The sequence below is a fragment of the Bombina bombina genome, chromosome 1 (genome assembly GCF_027579735.1).
Source record: "Bombina bombina isolate aBomBom1 chromosome 1, aBomBom1.pri, whole genome shotgun sequence".
NCBI lineage: Eukaryota > Metazoa > Chordata > Amphibia > Anura > Bombinatoridae > Bombina > Bombina bombina.
Window position 1 is genome coordinate 1005326585 of NC_069499.1, and position 23502 is coordinate 1005350086.

The 23502-nt window shown below is 38.0% G+C and overlaps 1 protein-coding gene across 1 annotated transcript in view; it reads left to right on the forward strand.

Moving 5' to 3' along the window:
* The window catches only part of RALY (RALY heterogeneous nuclear ribonucleoprotein), a 128829-nt gene that overhangs the window by 80297 nt on the left and 25030 nt on the right, over nucleotides 1-23502 (forward strand). The window contains 1 exon segment of the mRNA XM_053712856.1: nucleotides 14021-14181. Coding sequence (XP_053568831.1) covers nucleotides 14021-14181 — 161 coding nt within the window.

Sequence of the window (23502 nt, forward strand, 5' to 3'; positions counted from 1 at the left end):
TTTTAAAATTCAGATAGCGCATGCAGTTTTAAGACACTCTCCAATTTACTTCCATTATCAAATTTGTTGCGGTCTTTTTTATATTCACAATATTTAGGGAACAAGATCCAACTGAGCATGTGCACAAGCTCACAGGGTATACATATACTAATCTGTGATTGGCTGATACAGTCACATGATACAGGGGGCCGGAAAATGGGAGAAAAAATAAATTTGTCAGAAAAAAAATCAGTTGCTTATTTGAAATTCAGAGTAGGTATTACATCATTGTCTTTTACTTATGCACTTGTTAATTATGCAATTCTTCTGCATTGAGTGGTCCTTTAATAATCTGATGCAAGGGTAAATTTCAGGCACTATTTACAAACAAGAAAAAAACAGCTGTTCACACTAACATAAAAATGGGGGGTTTAGTACCTTACTTTAGCCATTTATACTCACCTGCCTGTGTCAATGCAAATCTCATATGTGAGGACTAGTCTAATACAGTGCAACATGTGATGCATTTAAAGGGATAGGAAAGTCAAAATTAAACTAGCATGATTCAGATAGAGCATGTCATTTTTAGACACTTTTAAAGAGGCAGTATACACCAATTTTCATATAACTGCATGTAATAGACACTACTATAAAGAAGACTATGCACAGATGCCGATTTAAAAATCCAGTATAAAACCTTTTAATAAATTACTTAGAAGCTCCCAGTTTAACACTCGCTTTCATGCATATAAAAATATAGATAAAATAAGCAGGAGCCAGCAGTAGTCTGTAAACGTGTGTATATATCTGACACAGTGGGGCTTGGTTATGAGTCTCAAAATCAGCACAATTATTAAAAAAATAAGCAAAACTATACAGTGTTTCAAAAACACTCCCAGTTGGGCTATATAATTGGATCATCTACAAAACATTTATGCAAAGAAAAATCTAGTGTACAATGTCCCTTTAAATTCACTTCTATTTTCAAATGCGCTTTGTTCTCTTGGTATCCCTTGTTGAAAAAGAATACGCACATATCCTACACTAGTGGGAGCTAGATAGGAGCTCAGAAGCGTGCACATGTCTTTAGCACTCTCAGGAGCGTGCACATGTGTTTAGCAGTTTGGTAGCAGTATTTGCAGCATTGTATAAAACTGTAATAAACAATGTTGCAAACACTGCTGTCAGATAGCTGTAAAAATGTGTATGCTTTTGAGCTCACCTAGGATTACTCTTTAACAAAGGATATGAAGACAACTAAGCAAAAATGATAATAGCAGTTAATTTGAAAGTTGTTTCATACTCAATTCAATCCATTTAAGTTTAATTATGACTTTAATGACCCTTTAAACCTCTTGCTGGTCTTTAAATAGCTCCAGTCAATATAAGTCTTATGTAAACACTTGTAGAGGCATATTCAGTAAACAAATGTGTAATTTTTGTTTAATTCTATTAAAGAATATGGGCCGGAAAGATACATTACCAGGTTTATAACTTAATTTCCTGTTTTGTTATCTGCAATGGCAGTTAGTTTACCAAATGAGAGCCAGGGACGGACTGGGACCAAAAATAGGACCAGGTATTTTAAGCCCCTCCCCTCAATTGGTAATTTGACCATAAAAATGTATAATGTACTAGTCTAATTGACAATAACATTTACAGTCACTGGGCCCGAACCGATAAAAATCGTTGCCCGCAAAAGCTGGCGACGCCAATATTTGCGCTGGTTTGGTATCCTATATACGGCGTAATTTAGAAGTTACGCGCGTATATTTCTGCCGTCGCCCGTAGTTTTTTGGGCCATAGGCAGGTATACCAAACCGGCGCAGTTTGGTATCCAATATACAGCATAAGGACTTACGTGGCGAAAATGGAGAAATCTTACTCCATTTTCACCTCGCCACAAAAAGCAGCCGTAAGAAGCCTTACGCTGACTATTGGAGCCCCGTAACTCCCTAAACTAGCTGCTAAATAAACACCTAACGCATGCGCAATGTCTATCTACCTGTCAACCACGATCTGCTAAATAAAACCTAACACCTAACGCATGCGCAATGTCAACCGCGATCCCCCGCCGTAATCCCTAATAAAGTTATTAACCCCTAAACCGCCGCTCCAGTACCCTGCCGCCATCTACATAAACTAACCCCCTACTGTGAGCCCCTAAAACCGCCACCATCTAACTGATCTATCCCCTAATGTGAACCCCTTACACCGCCGCCATCTACCCCCTTACACCGCCGCCACCTATATAAAAATTATTAACCCCTAATCTAATCCCCCTATACCGCCGCCAGCTATATTAATATTATTAACCCCTAATCTAATATCCCTAAAGTAATAAGATCTATTACCAGCCCTTAAAAGGGCCTTTTGCGGGGCTTTGCCCCAAAGTAAACAGCTGTTTTGCCCTATAACCTGCCCTCCCTACACCGCCGCCATCTATATTAATAGTATTAACCCCTAATGTAAGCCCCTTACACTGCCACCATCTATATTAAAATTATTAACCCCTAATTTAATCTACCTACCCCGCCGCCAGCTATATTATCTATATTAACCCTAAGTATATTATAGTTAATATAGTTATTACATTATATATATTAACTATATTAACCCTATTTATATTAGGGTTATAGTTAATATAGTTACTATAGTATTTATATTAACTATATTAACTCTATCTAACCCTAACACCCCTACCTAAATTCTTATTAAATTAATCTAATTCATATTATAAACTAAAATATTCCTATTTAAATCTAAATACTTACCTATAAAATAAACCCTAAGATAGCTACAATATAATTAATAATTACATTGTAGCTATGTTAGGGTTTATATTTATTTTACAGGTAAATTGTTAATTATTTTAACTAGGTATAATAGCTATTAAATAGTTATTACTATTTAATAGCTACCTAGTTAAAATAATTACCCAATTACCTGTAAAATAAATCCTAACCTAAGTTACAAATACACCTACACTATCAATAAATTAAATAAACTACAAACATCTATCTAAAAATACAATTAAATAAACTAAACTAAATTACAAAAAAAAAACCACTAAATTACAAAAAATAAAAAAAAGATTACAAGATTTTTAAGCTAATTACACCTATTCTAAGCCCCCTAATAAAATAATAAACCCCCAAAATAAAAAAATGCCCTACCCTATTCTAAATTAAACAAGTTCAAAGCTCTTTTACCTTACCAGCCCTTAAAAGGGCCTTTTGCTGGGCATGCCCCAAAGAAAACTGCTCTTTTGCCTGGAAAAATAAACACAACACCCCCCCCCCCCCCCCAACATTACAACCCACCACCCACATACCCCTATTCTAAATCCACCCAAACCCCCCTTAAAAAAACCTAACACTACTCCCCTGAAGATCTCCCTACCTTGTCTTCACCCAACCGGGCCGAACTCCTCATCCGATCCGGGCGATGTCTTTATCCAAGCGGCAAAGAAGAAATCTTCATCCCGGCGATGTCTTTATCCAAGCGGCAAAGAAGAAATCTTCATCCCGGCGATGTCTTTATCCAAGCGGCAGCAAAGTCTTCTTCCATCCGGCAGCATCTTCCATCAAGCGGCATCTTCAATCTTCTTTCTTCGCTCCGCCGACGCGGAGCATCCATCCCGGCCGACGACTGAACGACGAATGGGGTACCTTTAAATGATGTCATCCAAGATGGCGTCCGTCGAATTCCGATTGGTTCAGCCAATCGGATTGAACTTGAATCAGATTTTTCTACCTTAATTCCGATTGGCTGATAGAATCCTATCAGCCAATCAGAATTCGACGGACGCCATCTTGGATGACGTCATTTAAAGGTACCTCATTCGTCATTCAGTCGTCGGCCGGGATGGATGCTCCGCGTCGGCGGAGCGAAGAAAGAAGATTGAAGATGCCACTTGATGGAAGATGCTGCCGGATGGAAGAAGACTTTGCTGCCGCTTGGATAAAGACATCGCCGGGATGAAGATTTCTTCTTTGCCGCTTGGATAAAGACATCGCAGGGATGAAGATTTCTTCTTTGCCTCTTGGATAAAGACATCGCCCGGATCGGATGAGGAGTTCAGCCCCGTTGGGTGAAGACAAGTTAGGGAGATCTTCAGGGGGGTAGTGTTAGGTTTTTTTAAGGGGGGTTTGGGTGGGTTTAGAATAGGGGTATGTGGGTGGTGGGTTGTAATGTTGGGGGGGTGTTGTGGTTTTTTTTTCAGGCAAAAGAGCAGTTTTCTTTGGGGCATGCCCGGCAAAAGGCCCTTTTAAGGGCTGGTAAGGTAAAAGAGCTTTGAACTTGTTTAATTTAGAATAGGGTAGGGCATTTTTTTATTTTGGGGGTTTATTATTTTATTAGGGGGCTTAGAATAGGTGTAATTTGCTTAAAAATCTTGTAATCTTTTTTTTATTTTTTGTAATTTAGTGTTTTGTTTTTTTTTGTAATTTAGTTTAGTTTATTTAATTGTATTTTTAGATAGATATTTGTAGTTTATTTAATTTATTGATAGTGTAGGTGTATTCGTAACTTAGATTAGGATTTATTTTACAGGTAAATTGGTAATTATTTTAACTAGGTAGCTATTAAATAGTTATTAACTATTTAATAGCTATTATACCTAGTTAAAATAAATACCAAGTTACCTGTAAAATAAATATAAACCCTAAAATAGCTACAATGTAATTATTAATTAAGCTATCTTAGGGTTTATTTTATAGGTAAGTATTTATATTTAAATAGGAATATTTTCATTAATAATATTAATATTAGATTTATTTTAATAAGAGTTTAGTTAGGGATGTTAGAGTTAGATAGGGTTATTATACTTAATATATATATAATAACGATATTAACTATATTAACCCTAATATAATTAGGGTTAATATAGTTAATATATATCATATAATAATTATATTAACTATATTAACCCTAATATAATTAGGGTTAATATAGTTAATATAGCTGGCGGCGGTGTAGGGGGATTAGATTAGGGGTTAATACATTTATTATAGGTGGCAGCAGTGTAGGGGGATTTAGATTGTAGGCAAAAGAGCTTATTACTTTGTGACAAAGCCCCGCCAAAAGCCCTTTTAAGGGCTGGCAAAAGAGCAGTTTACTTTGGGGTAATGCCACGCAAAAAGCCCTTTTCAGGGCTATTTGTAGGGTTAGACTTAGGTTTAGTGGTAGGGATAGTTTGGTATTTTAGGGGTTAAATAATTTAATATAGATGGCGGCGGGGTAGGGGGATTAAATTAGGGGTTAATAATTTTAAAATAGATGGCGACGGGTAGGGGCTCACTTTAGGGGGTAGGTAAGGTAGATGGCGGCGGGGTAGGGGCTCACATTAGGGGGTTATAGATTTAATATAGCTGGCGGCGGGGTACGGGAGTGGCGGTTTAGGGGTTAATAACTTTTTTTATTGTTAGGATAGTGAGGGGGGATAGCGGATAGAGGGTTAGACGTGTCGGGCTATGTTTAGGAGGCGTGTTAGACAGTGCGGGTGATTTCATACTTTAGTCAAGTTTTGTAGGCGCCGGCAGTTTCTAACGTGGCACAAGTCACTGGCGACGCCAGAAATTTGTACTTACGCAGATTTCTGGACATCGCTGGTTTATCAGACTTACGGCACGTTAGCATCTGACGACGCTGTATATTGGATAGCTCGAGTTGCGAGCTGAAACTGCGGGCAACGCGGATTCCCTCGCTTGCGTCGCAAACTACGACGTATATCGGATCGCGCCCACTGTATTTAGTGAATTGGTTAGCATTAAATAGTAAAATAAAAGATATAATAAAAATACAACAAAAACAAAATGAAGTGCTCTTTTGTAATGAAAACACATGCAAACTGCTATTTTGTCACACATGCAAACTACTATTTTGTCACACATGCAAACTGCTATTTTGTCACACATGCAAACTGTTATTTTATCACACATGCAAACTACTATTTTGTCACACATGCAAACTGTTATTTTGCACACATGCAAACTGTTATTTTGTCACACATGCAAACTGTTATTTTGTCACACATGCAAACTTTTATTTTGTCACACATGCAAACTACTATTTTGTCACACATGCAAACTACTATTTTGTCACACATGCAAACTACTATTTTGTCACACATACAAACTACTATTTTGTCACACATGCAAGATGCTATTTTGTCATACATGTAAACTGCTATTTTGACATACATGCAAACTACTATTTTGTCATACATGCAAACTACTATTTTGTCATACATGTAAACTACTATTTTGTCATACATGCAAACTACTATTTTGTCATACATGCAAACTACTATTTTGTCATACATGCAAACTACTATTTTGTCATACATGCAAACTGCTATTTTGTCATACATGCAAACTGCTATTTTGTCATACATGCAAACTGCTATTTTGTCATACATGCAAACTACTATTTTGTCATACATGCAAACTGCTATTTTGTCATACATGCAAACTGCCATTTTGACATACATGCAAACTACTATTTTGACATACATAAATACATATACAGTATCTCACAAAAGTGAATACACCCCTACATTTTTGTAAATATTTTATTACATCTTTTCATGTGACAACACTGAAGAAAGGACACTTTACAATGTAAAGTAGTGAGTGTACAGCCTGTATATAAGTGGAAATGTCCAAAGTGTCAATATTTTGTATGGCCACCATTATTTTCCAGCACTGCCTTAACCCTCTTGGGCATGGAGTTCACCAGAGCTTCACAGGTTGCCACTGGAGTCCTCTTCCACTCCTCCATGCAGGGACGTATTATGGCCTAGACCAACAAGGCACGGGCCTAGGGCGGCAGATTGGAGGGGGCTGCACTTTCTGCAGGCTCTATGGGAAGCGGCAGAGTAGGAGCCTTGAATTAAATACCCGTAGGAGAAAACCATGGGCCGGGGTTGTTAGTAAGCACGGCAACACTCACATCAAGTATTACTAATTAGTCCATTTCTTAGTGCCCCGACCCTCCTGACCCCCACATGTTTCAAGTCCACCTAACGCTGCTCCCTCCCTCAAGATAGGACCTGCTGCTGCAGTTCCTACCCAGGGAGGCAACAGCGGAGCACAGTGTCACATGTTTGCGAGGAGATCATATACTGTAACTCTGCAACTAGCTCTGCATGGAAATGCCGCCCTCAAGTGCTCTCTCCCTCAAGTAGGACCTGTAGCTGCAGTTCCTACCCGGGGTTGTGCAGAGCACTAACCTGGAAGCAGCACGCTAGAAGGAGGGGGAAGTGTTACCAGGGAGCACACCAGACAAGAAGTCAGCAGCGCTCCTGTGCTCTCCACCACCCCACTCATGACACGCAGCCAAAGGAAAATACAGAAGCGCTGACACTGAGTCAGATTTCTACGAGGAGATCAAAGTAAGCTGCACCATGGACTGTACCTCAGCACTGACTTCCCACAGCAACGGAACCTGCTTCCTACACCACCTCACCCCTACTCTGCACCACTGTAAAGGCTATGCACAACAAATCTGTTGAGCATCCCTATTATATTAGCCTTAATAGATATATAGATGAATAAGGCAACTAGGGGATGTTGAACATTACACTAGTGATATGTAGGATACTTTTTAAAACACACAGTGCATTTAACTTCCCACTGCCCAGGCCTTTAAGGCTTTACCTCTTACTAGCGTAAACAAGTAAAAGTAGAGGGCTTTTTTTACATTCATTTTTATTTGCTGTTGTATGTTTAAAAATAACAAGCATGACTACAACAGTTTTTTTTCCAATAGAGCAGAATATATCACTCTAATGCTTTACCACCCTATGCTTTCATTTACTTTTTCCTGTTGCTCATTTCTCCAAATAAAGGGTAGAGGGACACTTTCCTCCAAAATATTCTGTCATCCATGTAAAAGAGTAATAGCTAAAAAAAAAAGTTGATTCCCGCCCCCCCCCCCAAACATTTAAAAAATGTAATAAAGAAAAAAAGTCACGTTACACCCTGACAAAAAAAAATAGCATTGCCAAAAGGGTCTAAAACCTGGGCAGTATGGGGGGGAGGGGTGTAAGGGGCAGCAGAATTTTGAGTGCCTAGGGCAGCACAAAGCCTAAACACGCCACTTCCTCCATGACGACATCACAGAGCTGGTGGATGTTAGAGACCTTGTGCTTCCCCACCTTCAGTTTGCGGATGCCCCACTTGTCTTTGTACTCCTCACCTGGTTTCCACCACACATGCTTAACACCATCTGAACCAAATAAGTTTACCTTGGTCTCATCGAACCACAGGACATGGTTCCAGTAATCCATGTCCTTAGTCTGCTTGTCTTCAGCAAACTGTTTGCGAGGTTTCTTGTGCATCATTTTTAGAAGAGGCTTCCTTATGGGACAACAGCCATGCAGACCAATTTGATGCAGTGTGCGGCGTATGGTCTGAGCACTGAGAGGCTGACCCCTTCAACCTCTGTAGCAATGCTGGCAGCACTCATACGTCTATTTCCCAAAAGACAACCTCTGGATATGATGCTAAGCACGTGCACTCAACTTCTTTGGTCGACCATGGCGTGGCCTGTTCTGAGTGGAACCTGTCCTGTGAAACCGCTGTATGGACTTGCCCACTGTGCTGCAGCTCAGTTTCAGGGTCTTGGTAATCTTCTTATAGCCTAGAACATCTTTATGTAGAGCAACAATTCTTTTCTTCAGATCCTCAGAGAGTTCTTTGCCATGAGGTGCCATGTTGAACTTCCAGTGACCAGTATGAGAGAGTCTGAGAGCGATAACACCAAATTTAACACAGCTGCTCCCCATTCACACCTGAGACCATGTAACACTAACAAGTCACATGACACCAAGGAGGGAAAATAGCTAATTGGGCCCAATTTGGACATTTCCACTTAGTGGTGTACTCACTTTTGTTGTCAACGGTTTAGACATTAATGGCAATGGGGCCTATCTATCAAGCTCCGAATGGATCTTGATGCCCCGTGTTTCTGGCGAGCCTGCAGGACTGCTGCTCCTTAACCTTGTCCGCCTGCTCTGAGCAGGCGGACACACATCGCCGGAATTCAACCCGATCACAGAGAATTCAACCCGATCACAGAGAATTTTTTTTATTGTTAAATATATATTTCTATACATATGTGAAAATGTTAATGTAAAATAGATATCTATACCTATATATCTATAGGAATAGATATCCAGGTATAGGTAAATACAATATATATATATATATATATATATATATGTATTTACAATAAAAAAAATTACATTGTTCTGTATGTGAAGAACATTGGAATGTGAAATATGAATAACTCCTGTCTGGTTCACGCGTGAAAGATAGGTGTTAGGTTTTTTTCTTCTGTGCTCTCCATTGATTTGTATGGGGAGGGAATAATTTAATATGCGTGGTACACAACGCACTCAAAAAGCTTACTACTTCTAGCAAAGTTTACATTCGAGCATAAGTGCGAAATAGCACACCACTTGTAATCTGTCCCTTAAATGGTGATGTGGGTATATTTTTGATCAGGCAGCAATCCCTGTTGTTTCCTATGGAAGGCACAACATCACTCATAGGGGCAGACAATTTTTTTTTATAAAATATCACCAGACACACAGATTTCGAGACTTAAAAGGCCACTAAATACAGAAGAATTGCATAATTAGCAAGTGCTTAATAAATAGACAATGCAAAAATACTTATTCTGAATTTCACATAAGCAGTAGATTTTTCCCCATTTCCCAGCAGCCCCTTGTATCATGTGACATCAGCCAAGACTAGTATACATATACACTGTGAATTTGTGCACATGCTAAGAAGGAGCTGGTGCCTGAAAGTGTGCAAAATTTGATAATGGAAGTAAATTGTAAAGTCTCTTAAAACAGCAGGTTCTATCTGAATCAAAATGCCCATAGTACCGGATAACATATGCTGTTCAGAGCTGCAGGCATCTGTCTTCATATGGTAACGGTGTTCCATTACCATATGAAGGCAGATGCAAGATCGTTACGGACAGTGATACTTATGCTACAGAAAAAAAAATTGAAGGGAGGGATGGGGTGTTGCACTACAGAAAAGGGGTGGAATGGGTTGGGGGTGGGGTGCCATATGTAAATATTCCCGGAAGGGGGAGATGGAAGGACCACTACAGTTTAGAATTTAAAATATATATATATGAAAATAAAATTAAAATATCTATAAATTAGGTACTGGGATGGTTAAGGAGGGATAACTACACTGCAGGAAAAAAATAATTAAACAATGCTCTAAACTGCATACTGGCAGACTGTCTGCCAGTACCTAAGATGGTGGAGTTGAGTGTGGGTAGAGGGGAAAAGACCCGATCCCATCATTGAAATCACGTGATTGTATGTACGATCCCGTGATTTCAATTTTTTTACTTATTTGTTTACATATAAACTTTGTTCTGATGGGAAAAATAGGTCTTGGCACTAAGGAATTAAAGTTATTTAGTTATGAAATGGCACCATCTAGTGGACATAAAATGTATAACAATACACAAACTAATAATGATACATATAATGATACATATGCTTCAAAACCCAATGTGTCAAAAATGGATAAATTGTATACATAAAATCAATCTATTCTCCTGAAAACTGAGACTGTAAATAAATATAACTAGTAAATATATTCCCCTTGCAACATAAATAATATGATAATACGTTAGTGTACCTCTACTTATAAAAGACGCTATAATGTGAAATGTAATATATGATATAAGTGATTATTATTTTTACCCCACAACATAAGAAAATAACTAGTGTCCAAATCAACAACTAAATTACACAAATAAATAATGTACTAAACACTGTTCAATTAAATGCAGCCAAATCCACACTCATTTAAACCATCTAGATGTAGAGTTTTCAAATGCAAGTTTAAAAAAGTCTCACTTTATCTTAAACTTATAAATCTATTATATTGAGTGGAGCATTGAATAAATTCTATTGCTTTAATTGTAAATATAAATCCCCCCCCCCCCCCCCCCCCATATTAAGATACACTATGTTGGGATACACTATGTTTAAGAAACTTGTTCTTAATGTTTCTTAAGTGTTCACCCCATATCGTTCTAACTGTTTTACTCGTATGTCCACAATATTGTACACTACAAATACATTAAATTAGATATATAACATAACAGCTATCACAACTCATCCTAGATTTGATAGAAAATCTCTCTCTTGTTTGGTTAGATTTAAATTCCAAACATCTATGGTCAATATAGCTGCACATACCACATCTGGATTTACTACATTTATAGATACCATTAATTTGTCCTAAAAATATTTTTGATTTCCCCTTATTACTAGAAATTTTCAATGGTTTATTTATTTTAGTAGACACCACTTTACTGGGAGCTATGAAGTTTTTTTAAATTAGATGCCCTTTTAAATACACAAACCGTTCTATCTCCAATAATATCTTTTAATATCGGATCATTATATAAAATACGCCAATATTTTTCTAGGACATTAGTGATTTTTTTCAAATTATTATTACATTTGGTAATAAATTTAGGGACTGAATTTATAAGGTTTTTTTTTCATTTTTTAGTAGAGATTCCCTATTCAATGCCAGTGCTCTGTCCCTACAATTTCTAATAGATTTTGCATCATATCCCTTATCTAAAAATCTCTTTTCCAAAATATCACATTCATTTAGAAAATAACTCTCTTTTGAACAATTTTGTCTAATTCCTCAAAATTGACTAAAGGGTTTATTGTCTAACAATTTAGGATGATGGTTACTTTTTCTATTAATATAACTGTTAGAATCCACTTCTTTAAATAAAGTGATATAAAAAATATTACCACTTTCATCCCATTTCAAAGTCACATCAAGGAAATTGATACTTCACTTATCGATACAGTGAGAAAAAGAGATTCCCTGTGTATTATTGTTCAAGTGGAAAAGTTTTATATCATTTTAATAAAATTACCCTGAAGTGCTTCTGTAAGGGTTTTAAACTGTGTTCCTGTCAAGTGTTTTAATCACACTCAATACCGGTAGTGAATGATAACCAAGTGGCTGTGATCATAAGGTTTCAAAGCAGCAATGAGCTGAGGTAAGCTAGCTGAAAAGCTCCAAATTCTCCCAGACTGTCTTATTTGCAAAAACACACACAAAGTCCTAGTCACAATGGATACAAAGTCTGCCAATTTATGTTTTTAAAGCAACCTGTTACTTGATACAAACAATGATCAAATATAGCTGTAATGAGTATACAACTCACCAAAAAGTTCACCACTGCATACTGGTAGCCTTCCTATACTTCCATCAGACAGGCAGAACACTCTTCACTTTAGACTGAAGCAATCTCTACTCATTAACGAAGATGCCGCCAGTGAACATTCACCCCGTAGACCCGCTGGGAGGTAAATACATATGACCACACTCCTCCCTCCACGGTCAATCAACGGATATCGTAGAGCGTACTGTGCTGTGGTGGCCAATAAGAGAGAGTTCCTCTGAAGAAAAAGCAGCCCAGCTGTGAAAAATAGCAGTTAACAGAGCTTGTAATATACACACAGGTGCCAGGAAAAAAGGGAGAAGGAACTCCTGGTAGAAGAGGGACTCCTCGCAATCCCAGTATTCAATACTGGACAAAAATAAAAAAAACAGAGTTCCAAAATAAAATGTGTGGATAAAAAATCTGCTTTATTCGTTCATCTTTAAAATATACACAGGAAAAAACAAGGCCGTTGACTGGTCTAACGCGTTTTAGCTAGACTGTCGTAATCATAGACCTGACAGCAAACGTCAACAGAGTTTAAAAACCAAATGCTGATTCATCATTGGTTACAATTAATTACACAATGCACTCCCACTTAACCCTTTACTACTCTATGTCAAAGTGAAACTTTACTTTATAATGATTGAATGGAGGTATAGGGGGAACTATTGAAAGGATGTTTCAAAAAAACATTCAACACATTCTGAAATAATCTTACCTATATGATATACCATAAAGATGATCCAACACACAGCACTGTGGAGACCTTGGCACTTAACTAGAGGTACAAGAACTGTCATCCTTTGCCTATTCAGTGGCGTCTCTGTTATCTTTTGGACTTTTTTTTTTTATATGATCGCATTTGGCAGTGAAATGGTGGCATGAATTATAAAAAAAATTCTCCGGTATTTTGGGCAAGTTTTTCTCTGAAATTCCCGGTAGCGAAAGTGTGAAGAGAGCTATTTTTCATGGGTCTGACAATCCTTTTCCCATCAGGCCTAAATGAGGCAGGTTGTTAAGGCTATGCTTAACAGCATCACATGTAAGACAATTTACTCATAAACCATATCCTTATTTGAAACAGCGCGGGTTTGCTCTTGCTAAGAGATTTTGACTGTGTTTGAAAGGACAGTCTAGTCAAAATTAAACTTTCATGATTCAGATAGGGCATGCAATTTTAAACAACTTTCCAATTTACTTTTATCATCAAATTTGCTTTGTTCTCTTGATATTCTTTGTTGAAAGCTAAACCTAGGTAGGCTCATATGCTAATTTCTAAGCCCTTGAAGGCCACCTCTTATCCCAGTGCGCTCTCCCCCATGGAGTTATTTATGAGTCAGCACTGATTGGCTAAAATGCAAGTCTGTCAAAGAAACTGAAATAAGGGGGCAGTCTGCAGAGGCTTAGATACAAGGTAATCACAGAGGTAAAAAGTTCATTAAAATAACTGTGTTAGTTATGCAAAACTGGGGAATGGGTAATAAAGGGATTAACTATCTTTTTCAACAATACAAATTCTGGAGTAGACTGTCCCCTTAACCAATTTTCAGGAGGGAAACACAGATTTATTTATTTTTTTGTATTACTTTTTTACTTAAATAATAAAATGTTCTTCTAAAATAAGTAATTTTACTTTCAAACTGCAATGGCATATTACCCTATTAGATTAATTTACTATGTGAGATTAGCCTAGAATTTTCACTGATTTCTTTCACTGATAAACCTCGTACTTTAGTAAATATATCTTAGGTAATTCCCTTCTTGTCTTCTCATATATTACTGATCGTTTCTCTGACAGGCTGTTTGAATACAGAGGAAGAGTGTCCCCTGCCCCTCGAACTGTACCAATTAAACGCCCTCGTGTGTCAGTGCCTCTGGTGAGACGGGTAAAATCAACTCTGCCAGTCAAGCTACTTGCCAGATCTGCAGCGATTACAGGGAGTGCCGCCCGATTGAAATGTAAGTTTTATAGACCATTCCTAAATCAGTCCTGGTCAAATGCACATTAAGTTTAATTTTACTTAATCAAAATTATTGTTACTTATGGTTTAATTTAACATATAATGTAGTCACAAATGATAAAATTAGAAATAAATTAACAACTTTAATTAAAAAATGTTTTCATATTTTTAGGTTGAAGGGACACTAAACCCAAATTTTTTCGTTCATAATTCAGATAGCGCATGCAATTTTAAACAACTTTCTAATTTACTCCTATTATCAATTTTTCTTTGTTCTCTTGCTATCTTTATTTAAAAAGCTTAGGAGCCAGCTAGGTTCATCACCCTGGATAGGGATTGCTTATTGGGGGCTACATTTGGCTAACCCATAAGCAAGCGTAACCCAAGTTCTGGACCAAAAATGGGCCGGCTCCTAAGCTTCATATTCCTGCTTATTAAATAAAGATAGCAAGAGAACGAAGAAAAATTGATAATAGGAATAAATTAGAAAGTTGCTTAAAATTGCATGCTCTATCTGAATAATTAAATAAAAAAATTGGGTTTAGTGTCCCTTTAAGTACCTAATTATCAAAATTCATATCAATGCATCTCTCTTTCACATCCAGAGATAGGGGCCTATCTATCAAGCTCCATATGGAGCTTGATGCCCCCCCATGCTCGCCAGAAACAGCAGTTATGAAGCAGTGGTCACAAAGACCGCTGCTCCATAACCTGTCCGCCTGCTCTGAGCAGGCGGACATACATCGCCGGAATTCAACCCGATCGAGTACGATCAGGTTGATTGACACCCCCTGCTGGCGTCCTATTGGCCGTGAGTCTGCAGGGGGCGGCATTGCACCAGCAGCTCTTGTGAGCTGCTGGTGCAATGCTGAATACGGTGAGCGTATTGCTCTCTGTATTCAGCGAGGTCTGGCGGATCTGACCAGGCCATAGAGAAAAGCAGGCCCCAATTCTTCTGCTACATCTCCTATTAAGCTGTCAAATGGAATCCTGTCTATAAAAATGGTCACAGATAAAAAGGAGGTTCGTCTAATTGTGTGTTATGTTCTAACAGACAAATGCAAAAGAGGACAATAGCATTTCCTTTAATATTACATGGGATACTTTAAATGGACTTGGGACTTTAAAACTGTTAATATTGCATTTAAAACACTAAGACAAAATAGTCACCTCAATTTAAAAAATGTTATGGGTTATCCTGAAATATATTTTCCAATCCTTCATCCTATAGGCCCATACTAAACTGTTGTATGTAGTTTGTCACGGTCATCAAGTTGTACACATTCTGAACATTAGGACATTTTGGGGCATATTTCTCAAGCTACGTATGGAGCTTGATGCCCCTTGTTTAAAGACCGCTGCTTCATAACTTGTACGCCTGCTCTGAGGCCGCGGACAGAAATCAACCAGATCGAATACGATCGGGTTGATTGACACCCCCTGCTAGTGGCCGATTGGCCGCAAATCTGCAGGGGGCGGCATTGCACCAGCAGTTCACAAGAACTGCTGGTGCAATGATAAATGCTGACAGCGTATGCTGTCGGCATATATCGATGTGCAGCGGACATGATACGCTACTCCGTATCATGTCCGTTCGCACATTGATAAATATGCCCCTTTGTCTGCATTTTCTCCCAATATTTATTTATATATTTTTTTTTTGTATTTTTTTTGTGGTGAAACATAATCTCCGCCTACAAAATATCATTTTTTTCACTTTAGATTTTATTGGTGTTAAAGATACTTGTACAAAATGCATTTTCATGTTTTTATTTTTAACTTTTGTTATTAAAAACACAATTTGTTTAGGGAATACAGTAATGGGAAATACCTGAACATTCTACATAACAAAAGACCTACTGACAAAATCCCACTTTTTACCTTTTGGTCACTCCTGACATCACTAACACATATGGTAGTTTTCCAAAGCATAATCACAGTGTAACAAATAAATCAGATTTCTCTCACTGGTACATAGCAAATCTAAGGGATCACCAGACTGTTTGGAGAAATAAAATTATGTTTCCAAATTAAGCAACCTTGAAGCTTTGTGTAAGTTTACTACACCTCTACATTTTGTTTTAATTTACCAGATCATTAACAAGTTTATAAGTATACTCCTTCCATACTTGGTTTCAGATCCCTTCAACAAACTTCTAACCATTTACAACTTGTTATACTTGGGACCGGGAGGTATGAGGTAGGGTTAAACAAACCAGGGGCAGATCATTTTATATTTTTAAAGTTTTACATGGACCTATCTCTGCATTTCGAGCAGGGGTCCTAAGGGAGAGGAGGGACAACAAGACAAAGAAATAGTCAGTTGGGGTTGTGTTCCAATGGATTGCCTGAGTGGTCCCTGGTTTTACATTGTTAAAATAGGACATGTATAGGGACTTTAGTGCAGTAGGAGAGACAACAGGCTCCCATATTAGACCATACTGCATCCTTATAGTTAGAGGCTCTGCAATTTTCTCCACATAAAGAACTTAGAAGATTCTCTAGGATTTAGAGGCTGGGGGCTGAGTTAATGAGATCCTGGGATGGAACCGTTGCAACCCAGGAGCTAAGTCATATTGGGTCAGAGAGTCAGTTGGGAGTGGGGGGGACTGTGAAAGATATGAGTGGGCCTCAACATTATATGTTTGAGGTAGGGCAGATCCTGAGCACAGTCAGGCAGTTCTCAGAAAACCAGACCATTGATACGGCTTGGGAGAACTTCTGGAGGGAAAGTGAGGCACTTTGGACCTCTGTGATTTGCAACACATCGTGCGCTTCACTTCTCTAAAAATGTCCCATTCTGAAATGTATAATTAAAGTATATGTTTCAGCATCTGTATGGATTTTTAGATTTTACTATATATGTTGCTTGAATTTTGTATTTACTTTTATATAGAAGTATACATTTTTATTGGTCAATGTGGCTCCTTATATGAAAAAGGCAAATATCTATGTTTTAGTGTCTGTATTTGAAAAGTTTAAATGTCAAATTTGCCAAATAGATTGATATTTGAGCTGTAAATTAATCTCAACCCATCGCCCAGTCCAAGTTTAAGATGTAGGACCTCACCAATCCAAATTTGTACCAAATATTTATTTTAAAATCCAGGTAAGTCTATTTGCTCTTCTTGTTATTATTATTTATTTGTATAGCGCCGCAAAGTTCCATAACACTGGTTACAGAGATAGGGGTATACAATGACAGAGATTTTCTTATTGTATACACACAGTCTTTTCTTATTTGATTTGCTTTGGGGGGGGGGGGGTACATCAGAAATATAACACTTAATAAATCACTTTATTACCATCAAGCTGTAAAAACACTCCATAGCTCGATCCATTTTTATAGCTAAAGGAACGCTCAGCAGATACATAACCGGTTTATTACTTGACTTTGAGGATTCCCATGAGGATTATTGGTCAAATGAATTCCCAAAGTATTTATATAACAATAGTATTAGATTATCTGAAGGCAAAGAAAGCTTTGGGTGTCATAGAATCCAGGCAATAGTTAATTCATAGTTAAGATTGAAAATGTAAAAATGAACTCTAGTATTTACTGAAACACTATGATAGTGTGCATTATTACCTATTGTATGATAGTGTGCATTATTACCTATTGTATGATAGTGTGCATTATTACCTATTGTATGATAGTGTGCATTATTACCTATTGTATGATAGTGTGCATTATTACCTATTGTATGATAGTGTGCATTATTACCTATTGTATGATAGTGTGCATTATTACCTATTGTATGATAGTGTGCAGTATTACCTATTGTATGATAGTGTGCATTATTACCTATTGTATGATAGTGTGCATTATTACCTATTGTAAGAAATGCTCAATTCAAGTTAAAAATTAAAAAATTATGGAAGTTCTCTCTAGGATATTTCTTTTATATATGATTGAGCATTTCATAGAATGTTTTTCTACATATTTTATTTAAAAATATTAGATTTTTGTTTGTAATTTAAGTGACTGTGAGGGTGTTTTTTGTTTTGTTTTCTTTTTTAACCTCTGTGTTATTTCTTTCTAATGGAAGTGAGAGTCCAAGATCCTTACACTTAGGAATTACATCACCTGGCCACCAGGAGGAGGCAAAACACCCTACCAGAGCATTCATATATCCATTCTACTTCCCCTTCCCTCCCAGTAGTTCTTTGCCTCGTAAAGGCAGAGAGAGGTGTTAGAAGAAAAATTCTATCATACCCTCAGTGGATAGTTCCCAGAAGAGAGGGTTATTTATTGGAAGACTGTGGCTTATAGTTCTCCTTGGTGGAGCCACTTTCACAGCAGATTTGGATGTTGCTGGGAAGTTCCCAAGCCTCATCAAATTCTGATCACAAAGATGATTTCTCTAAATAAAGCCTAAGACTGTCAGTGACAGCACACGGATCATTTGGTTTGTCAGTGACAACCACAGATCACCAGCACTCCGTGGACAAGGGTATCATTCTTATCCATGCATGGGGGGTACGAGCACAGTAACCACAATGAGGGTTTGTTGTGGCATCCACCTTATTACCCAAATTTAGTCAACCTGCTCTAAGGATTTTATTATGTTCTCTAGTACTGGGGTGACAAGGGGCTGTGTGTGAAATTTTTATCATGGGGATCTTCCATTTCATTTTAATGCTATTCGTCTGCATCCACAGCGCTCCAGTCACGAGATCTATGACCAAAACACTTTGTCTAGAAATCAGCAGTGGATGCCATGGGGGCTTTTCTTCTTATTCCTCCATAGTGAGGAAGGAGTGCTATTTTTGGGCCATTCGGAGCTCTGGTGCACAGTGGAGCGCAGTCAGCTGAGGTTCTCAGATCAGAGCGGTTCAGCATGCCTACACCGTGCTGTTGTCACTGTTCAGGAAGGTTTTACAGTCACTGGTATTACTGCAGCATATACTAAAATGTTTGGAATCTGTACATTAGACTGGCACTTAATTCAGTTAAGTAACACAATTAAGTGATAATTCCTTTGTGGTTTCCTTAGAAAGGTATTGCAGTGATTTGTTTCAGTTACACTGTATATATTTAGATCTCTTTCTACCCCACTAACATGGAGCAAACTGGGAGGGCTAAGATTATACATACAGTTTCTAAGGGGATATCTACCAACATTATTATTTCCACAAATAAATGTTTATTATGTAAGGAGGTAATAATAGTATGTCCTCCTGCTCAATTATGCAATGTTTGTTTAACAGTTGTACTACAATCTCATTCTCCTTCGCCCAGTTCACCTCTAACTGTGAATAATCCAGTTGTACAAGTTAATCAGATGCACCTGATTTTTCAGAGGGGTTTAAGGCTTTGTTACAAGTGGCAGTGTCTGAGGCTCTGGAATCTTTGCCGCCAGTAAGTAAACCTAAGATAAAGGTTAAACACTGTGGCTCTGAGACACAAAGTACTCAGATAGGTTCAGGGCTCTGATTTAGAGGGTTTATCTTCCTTATCAGAGGGAGAGGTATATGTTAATGAATCTTCCTCAGAATCAGACAAGGAACCAGAGGAGGTGACTTTTCAATTTAAAATGGAACACTTGCGTTTTCTTTTAAAGGAAGTTTTAAAAACTTTAGGGGTTCAGGACTCGAAGAATGGGGACGAAAAACCTGTACATAAGTTAGATCTTATTTTCAGGCCCAGGTTCGGCTCCCCTGAGATGTTTCCGGTACCCTATAATAAGATTATTACCAAGGAATGGGACAAACCAAGGGGAACCGTTTACTCCAGCTGTGACTTTCAAAAAATGTTTTCCTATCAATGAGATCAGTGTGGAGTTATGGGGCACTATACCTAAGGTGGATGATGCAATTTCTGCTCTGGCCAAGAGAACAACTATTCCTTTAAAGAAGAGTACGTTCTTTAAAGAGTCCATGGACAGGAATCTTAAGGGTTACTTAAAGGGACAGTCAACACCAGAATTGTTGTTGTTTTAAAAGATAGATAATACCTTAATTACCCATTCCCCAGTTTTGCATAACCAACACAGTTATAATAATTCACGTTACCTCTGTAATTACTTTGTATCTATGCCTCTGCAGACTGCCCCCTTATTTTAGTTCTTTCGACAGACTTGCATTTTAGCCAATCAATGCTCACTCCTCTGTAAATTCACGTGCATGAGCTCAATGTTATCTATATGAAACACATGAACTAACGCCCACTAGTGGTGAAAAATGATAAAAATGCATTTAGATTAGAGGTGGCCTTCAAGGTCTAAGAAATAAGCATATGAACCTCCTAGGTTTAGCTTTCAACTTAGAATACCAAGAGAACAAAGCAAAATCGGTGATAAAAGTAAATTGAAAAGTTGTTTAAAATTACATGACCTATTTGAATCATGAAAGTTTTTTTTGGACTTGGCTGTCCCTTTAAGAAAGGCTTTTCTACAGGGAGGCCTAATGTTTCAGCCCGCAGTGAGCATTGTAGCAGTTGCTGGGGTATCAGCTTTTTGGTGTGATACTCTGTAAGGTTTAGTCTCTAAAGTATCCTCCCATCAGTCAGATTGTCTGTGTTAATGCCAAGCATTCAGCTTTGGTGGTACTGTCTCACAGTGCACTTTGGCTTAAGTCTTGGTAGGCGCACATGGTTTAAAAATCCAGACTTTAAACTTTGGCTTTTAAAGGTAACATTTTATTTGGCCTAGGTTCGGATTCCATTTTTTCTACGGTAACAAGTGGCAACCGTGCTTTATTACTTTAGGATAAAAAGACCAGAAAAAAGGGGGAACCTGGTGGTCTTTTCTTTTTGTTCCTTTCATCAGAACAAGTTTCATTCGTGAAGCCTACTTGGAAACTTACCAAGATCCACTGGTTAGAATTATTGCTCATTCCACTCATCTTCTTGTCATGTTTACAAAATGTTATCATTTTTTTGTGTTTGCCTCACTGGAGACTGCTTTTGGTAGAAAGGTTGTTAGGGCTGTGGTGCTTAGTTCTTAGGTGCCTGTCTTACCTTTTCCCACCCATTTATTTCATGGACTTCTCAGCTTGGGTATTGGTTCCCAAGTGTAAGGATCATGGACTCTCATTACCATTAGAAAGAAAACAATTTATTCTTACCTGATAAATTCATTTATTTCTTGGTAGTGAGAGTCCACGAACCCACCCAAACATTGTAGTACATGTTTTCGGCAGTCCTAGTTTGCACCTCTTTGCCCTACTGTCTTTCCTTCTTTTTTCTTTTATTGGCTTTAAGTACTACTGGGAGGGAAGGGGAAGTAGGATGGATATATGAAAGATCTGGTAGGGTGTCTTCGCCTCCTCCTAGTGGCCAGGTGATGTAATTCCCAAGTGTAAGGATTGCGGAGTCTCACTACCAAGAAAGAAATTAATTTATCAGGTAAGAATAAATTATGTTTTTTGAGTTTCTCTTAAGTCTATAGGGACTTTTTTTTTAAACAAATGCAATGTGCAATTCAAGTGGCACCAACTAATTATGTTTATAGTCTGTTTTGATACCAATGGTAATTTGATACCATTTTACTAGAAATAGAAATACCGGTATAGTTCTTACCATACTTATACAAGAATTAGGTTAGCTATAGGCCATGAGTACAATTAATGCTGGCATTGCTCCAACTAGTTTCAAATAAAAGTGATTAGTGACAAACTGGTTTAATACATACAGATTATAAAAGTTATTTGCAAATAGTTGTGACATAATATAATTTAGCCTATTAGTTTCAACACATTGAAATTTGGACTCTATTTTTCCCATAACTTGTGTCTATATTATATAATGACCCTGGTGCTGAGCATGGGGTGTGGAGACTGCTAAACATTATGAAAAATACATCAGAAGGTGTCATTGATTAAATGACAACTGAAGATAAAAGGTTTATAGGTGATATAGATTGCTCACAAAAAATATAAATAATAACTACTTGCCCCTTAGGCCTTCAAGCACTAAGTTCTCAGTCTAGAGGCATAACTGATATTTCTGTAAAAAGTGCATGACAAGAGTAATCCAAGTCATGAGGTATCAGTTAAAAGAAGTCTGATAAACGTAAAGAGACAGTAAACACATTGAAACTGTAGTTATGCATAGTAAAAATATTTTCTTGATTTATTTTGTCCCCTTTTCATGTACTTTACCTCTTAAGAAAATAATTCTATGCACATAAGAGTGTACCAGTTAAACATGTTAAAATTTTTGGCAGCAAATTAAAGCTGTTTAAAGGGACAATAAACTCCAAATGTAATTCTACATCAAATGTTTATTTATGCTTCATTTAAACGTTTTTATTATTTATTTTTCTGCTTTTCCCCATATGCTTACTCTGACAATTGTAGTATTACCACTCCCCTCTCAGAGGCTGAAGTGCACTCTGTGGAATACAGAGCCCTGTCATTCTAGATGCTGCACATTGATTGGCTGATATGTGCAGGAGCTTGTTAGTATCTGGTTCTAATTGACCACAGCAAAAGGAAGTAAGATAAATAATATTCCAGAGCCTTTTTAAGTGGTGTCATGGGCATGAAAAAACATATTTTATGCTTACCTTATTACTTCCTTTCTAGAGTAAGAAGTTTGTCTGAAATTCTTAATAGCATCAATCAGTGATGTGCAGTAATAGGAGGCAGGGGAGGCAGTGCCTCCCCTGTCCAATGAGGAAAAAAAAAAAGATTTAAAATAATATTTAATTAAAAAAAAAAAAGTGGTTTTTATTTTTTTAATTTTTGGGCACTCCCACCTACATCCCAAGGGTACCCCCCCCCCATGGCGATTGGTAATTACTTTATTTCCAGTAGTAACTGTAATGTGCGTTGAACTTACACTGCGTTGTGCGTTTGCGCTGCAAAAGTGAAGTAACATCCAATGTTGCGCAATTAGGAGGCAGTGAGCCAGTCCGCTGCCATCCATTTAATTGCGCAACATGGATCAAAGTGTTGAGTCTGCTCACTTAGATACTGCGCCACCTACTGGTGACTCGCCGGGTCCTCTACAAGCTCCAATGGAGGCGGTTCTCAAAACCGCCTCCATGATGAGCTAGTTCACTTGACCCAATCAGCATTCAGCAGCACTGTGGGGAGGCGTGCCTGCTGGGCTGCTGAATGACAGGTGGGTCATGTGACCGCTTGTGACGTCGCGCGTGCAGAGAGACAGACTGGCGGGAAGCGACTCAGTGTTGTGGAGCCGGGGAGTTGCTGAGCTGCTCTGCGTGCTGCCTAGTCTGCCACAGTCTGCAGTGCCTAGATAGTTCTTGTGGCTGTGTTTAGGAGGTGAGGTTTGTCCTGAGCCTGGACAGGACTGTGTGTGCTACCGTAGTGGCTCTGTGCTGCCTGGAGGAGTGGGGACTGAGGGACTCAG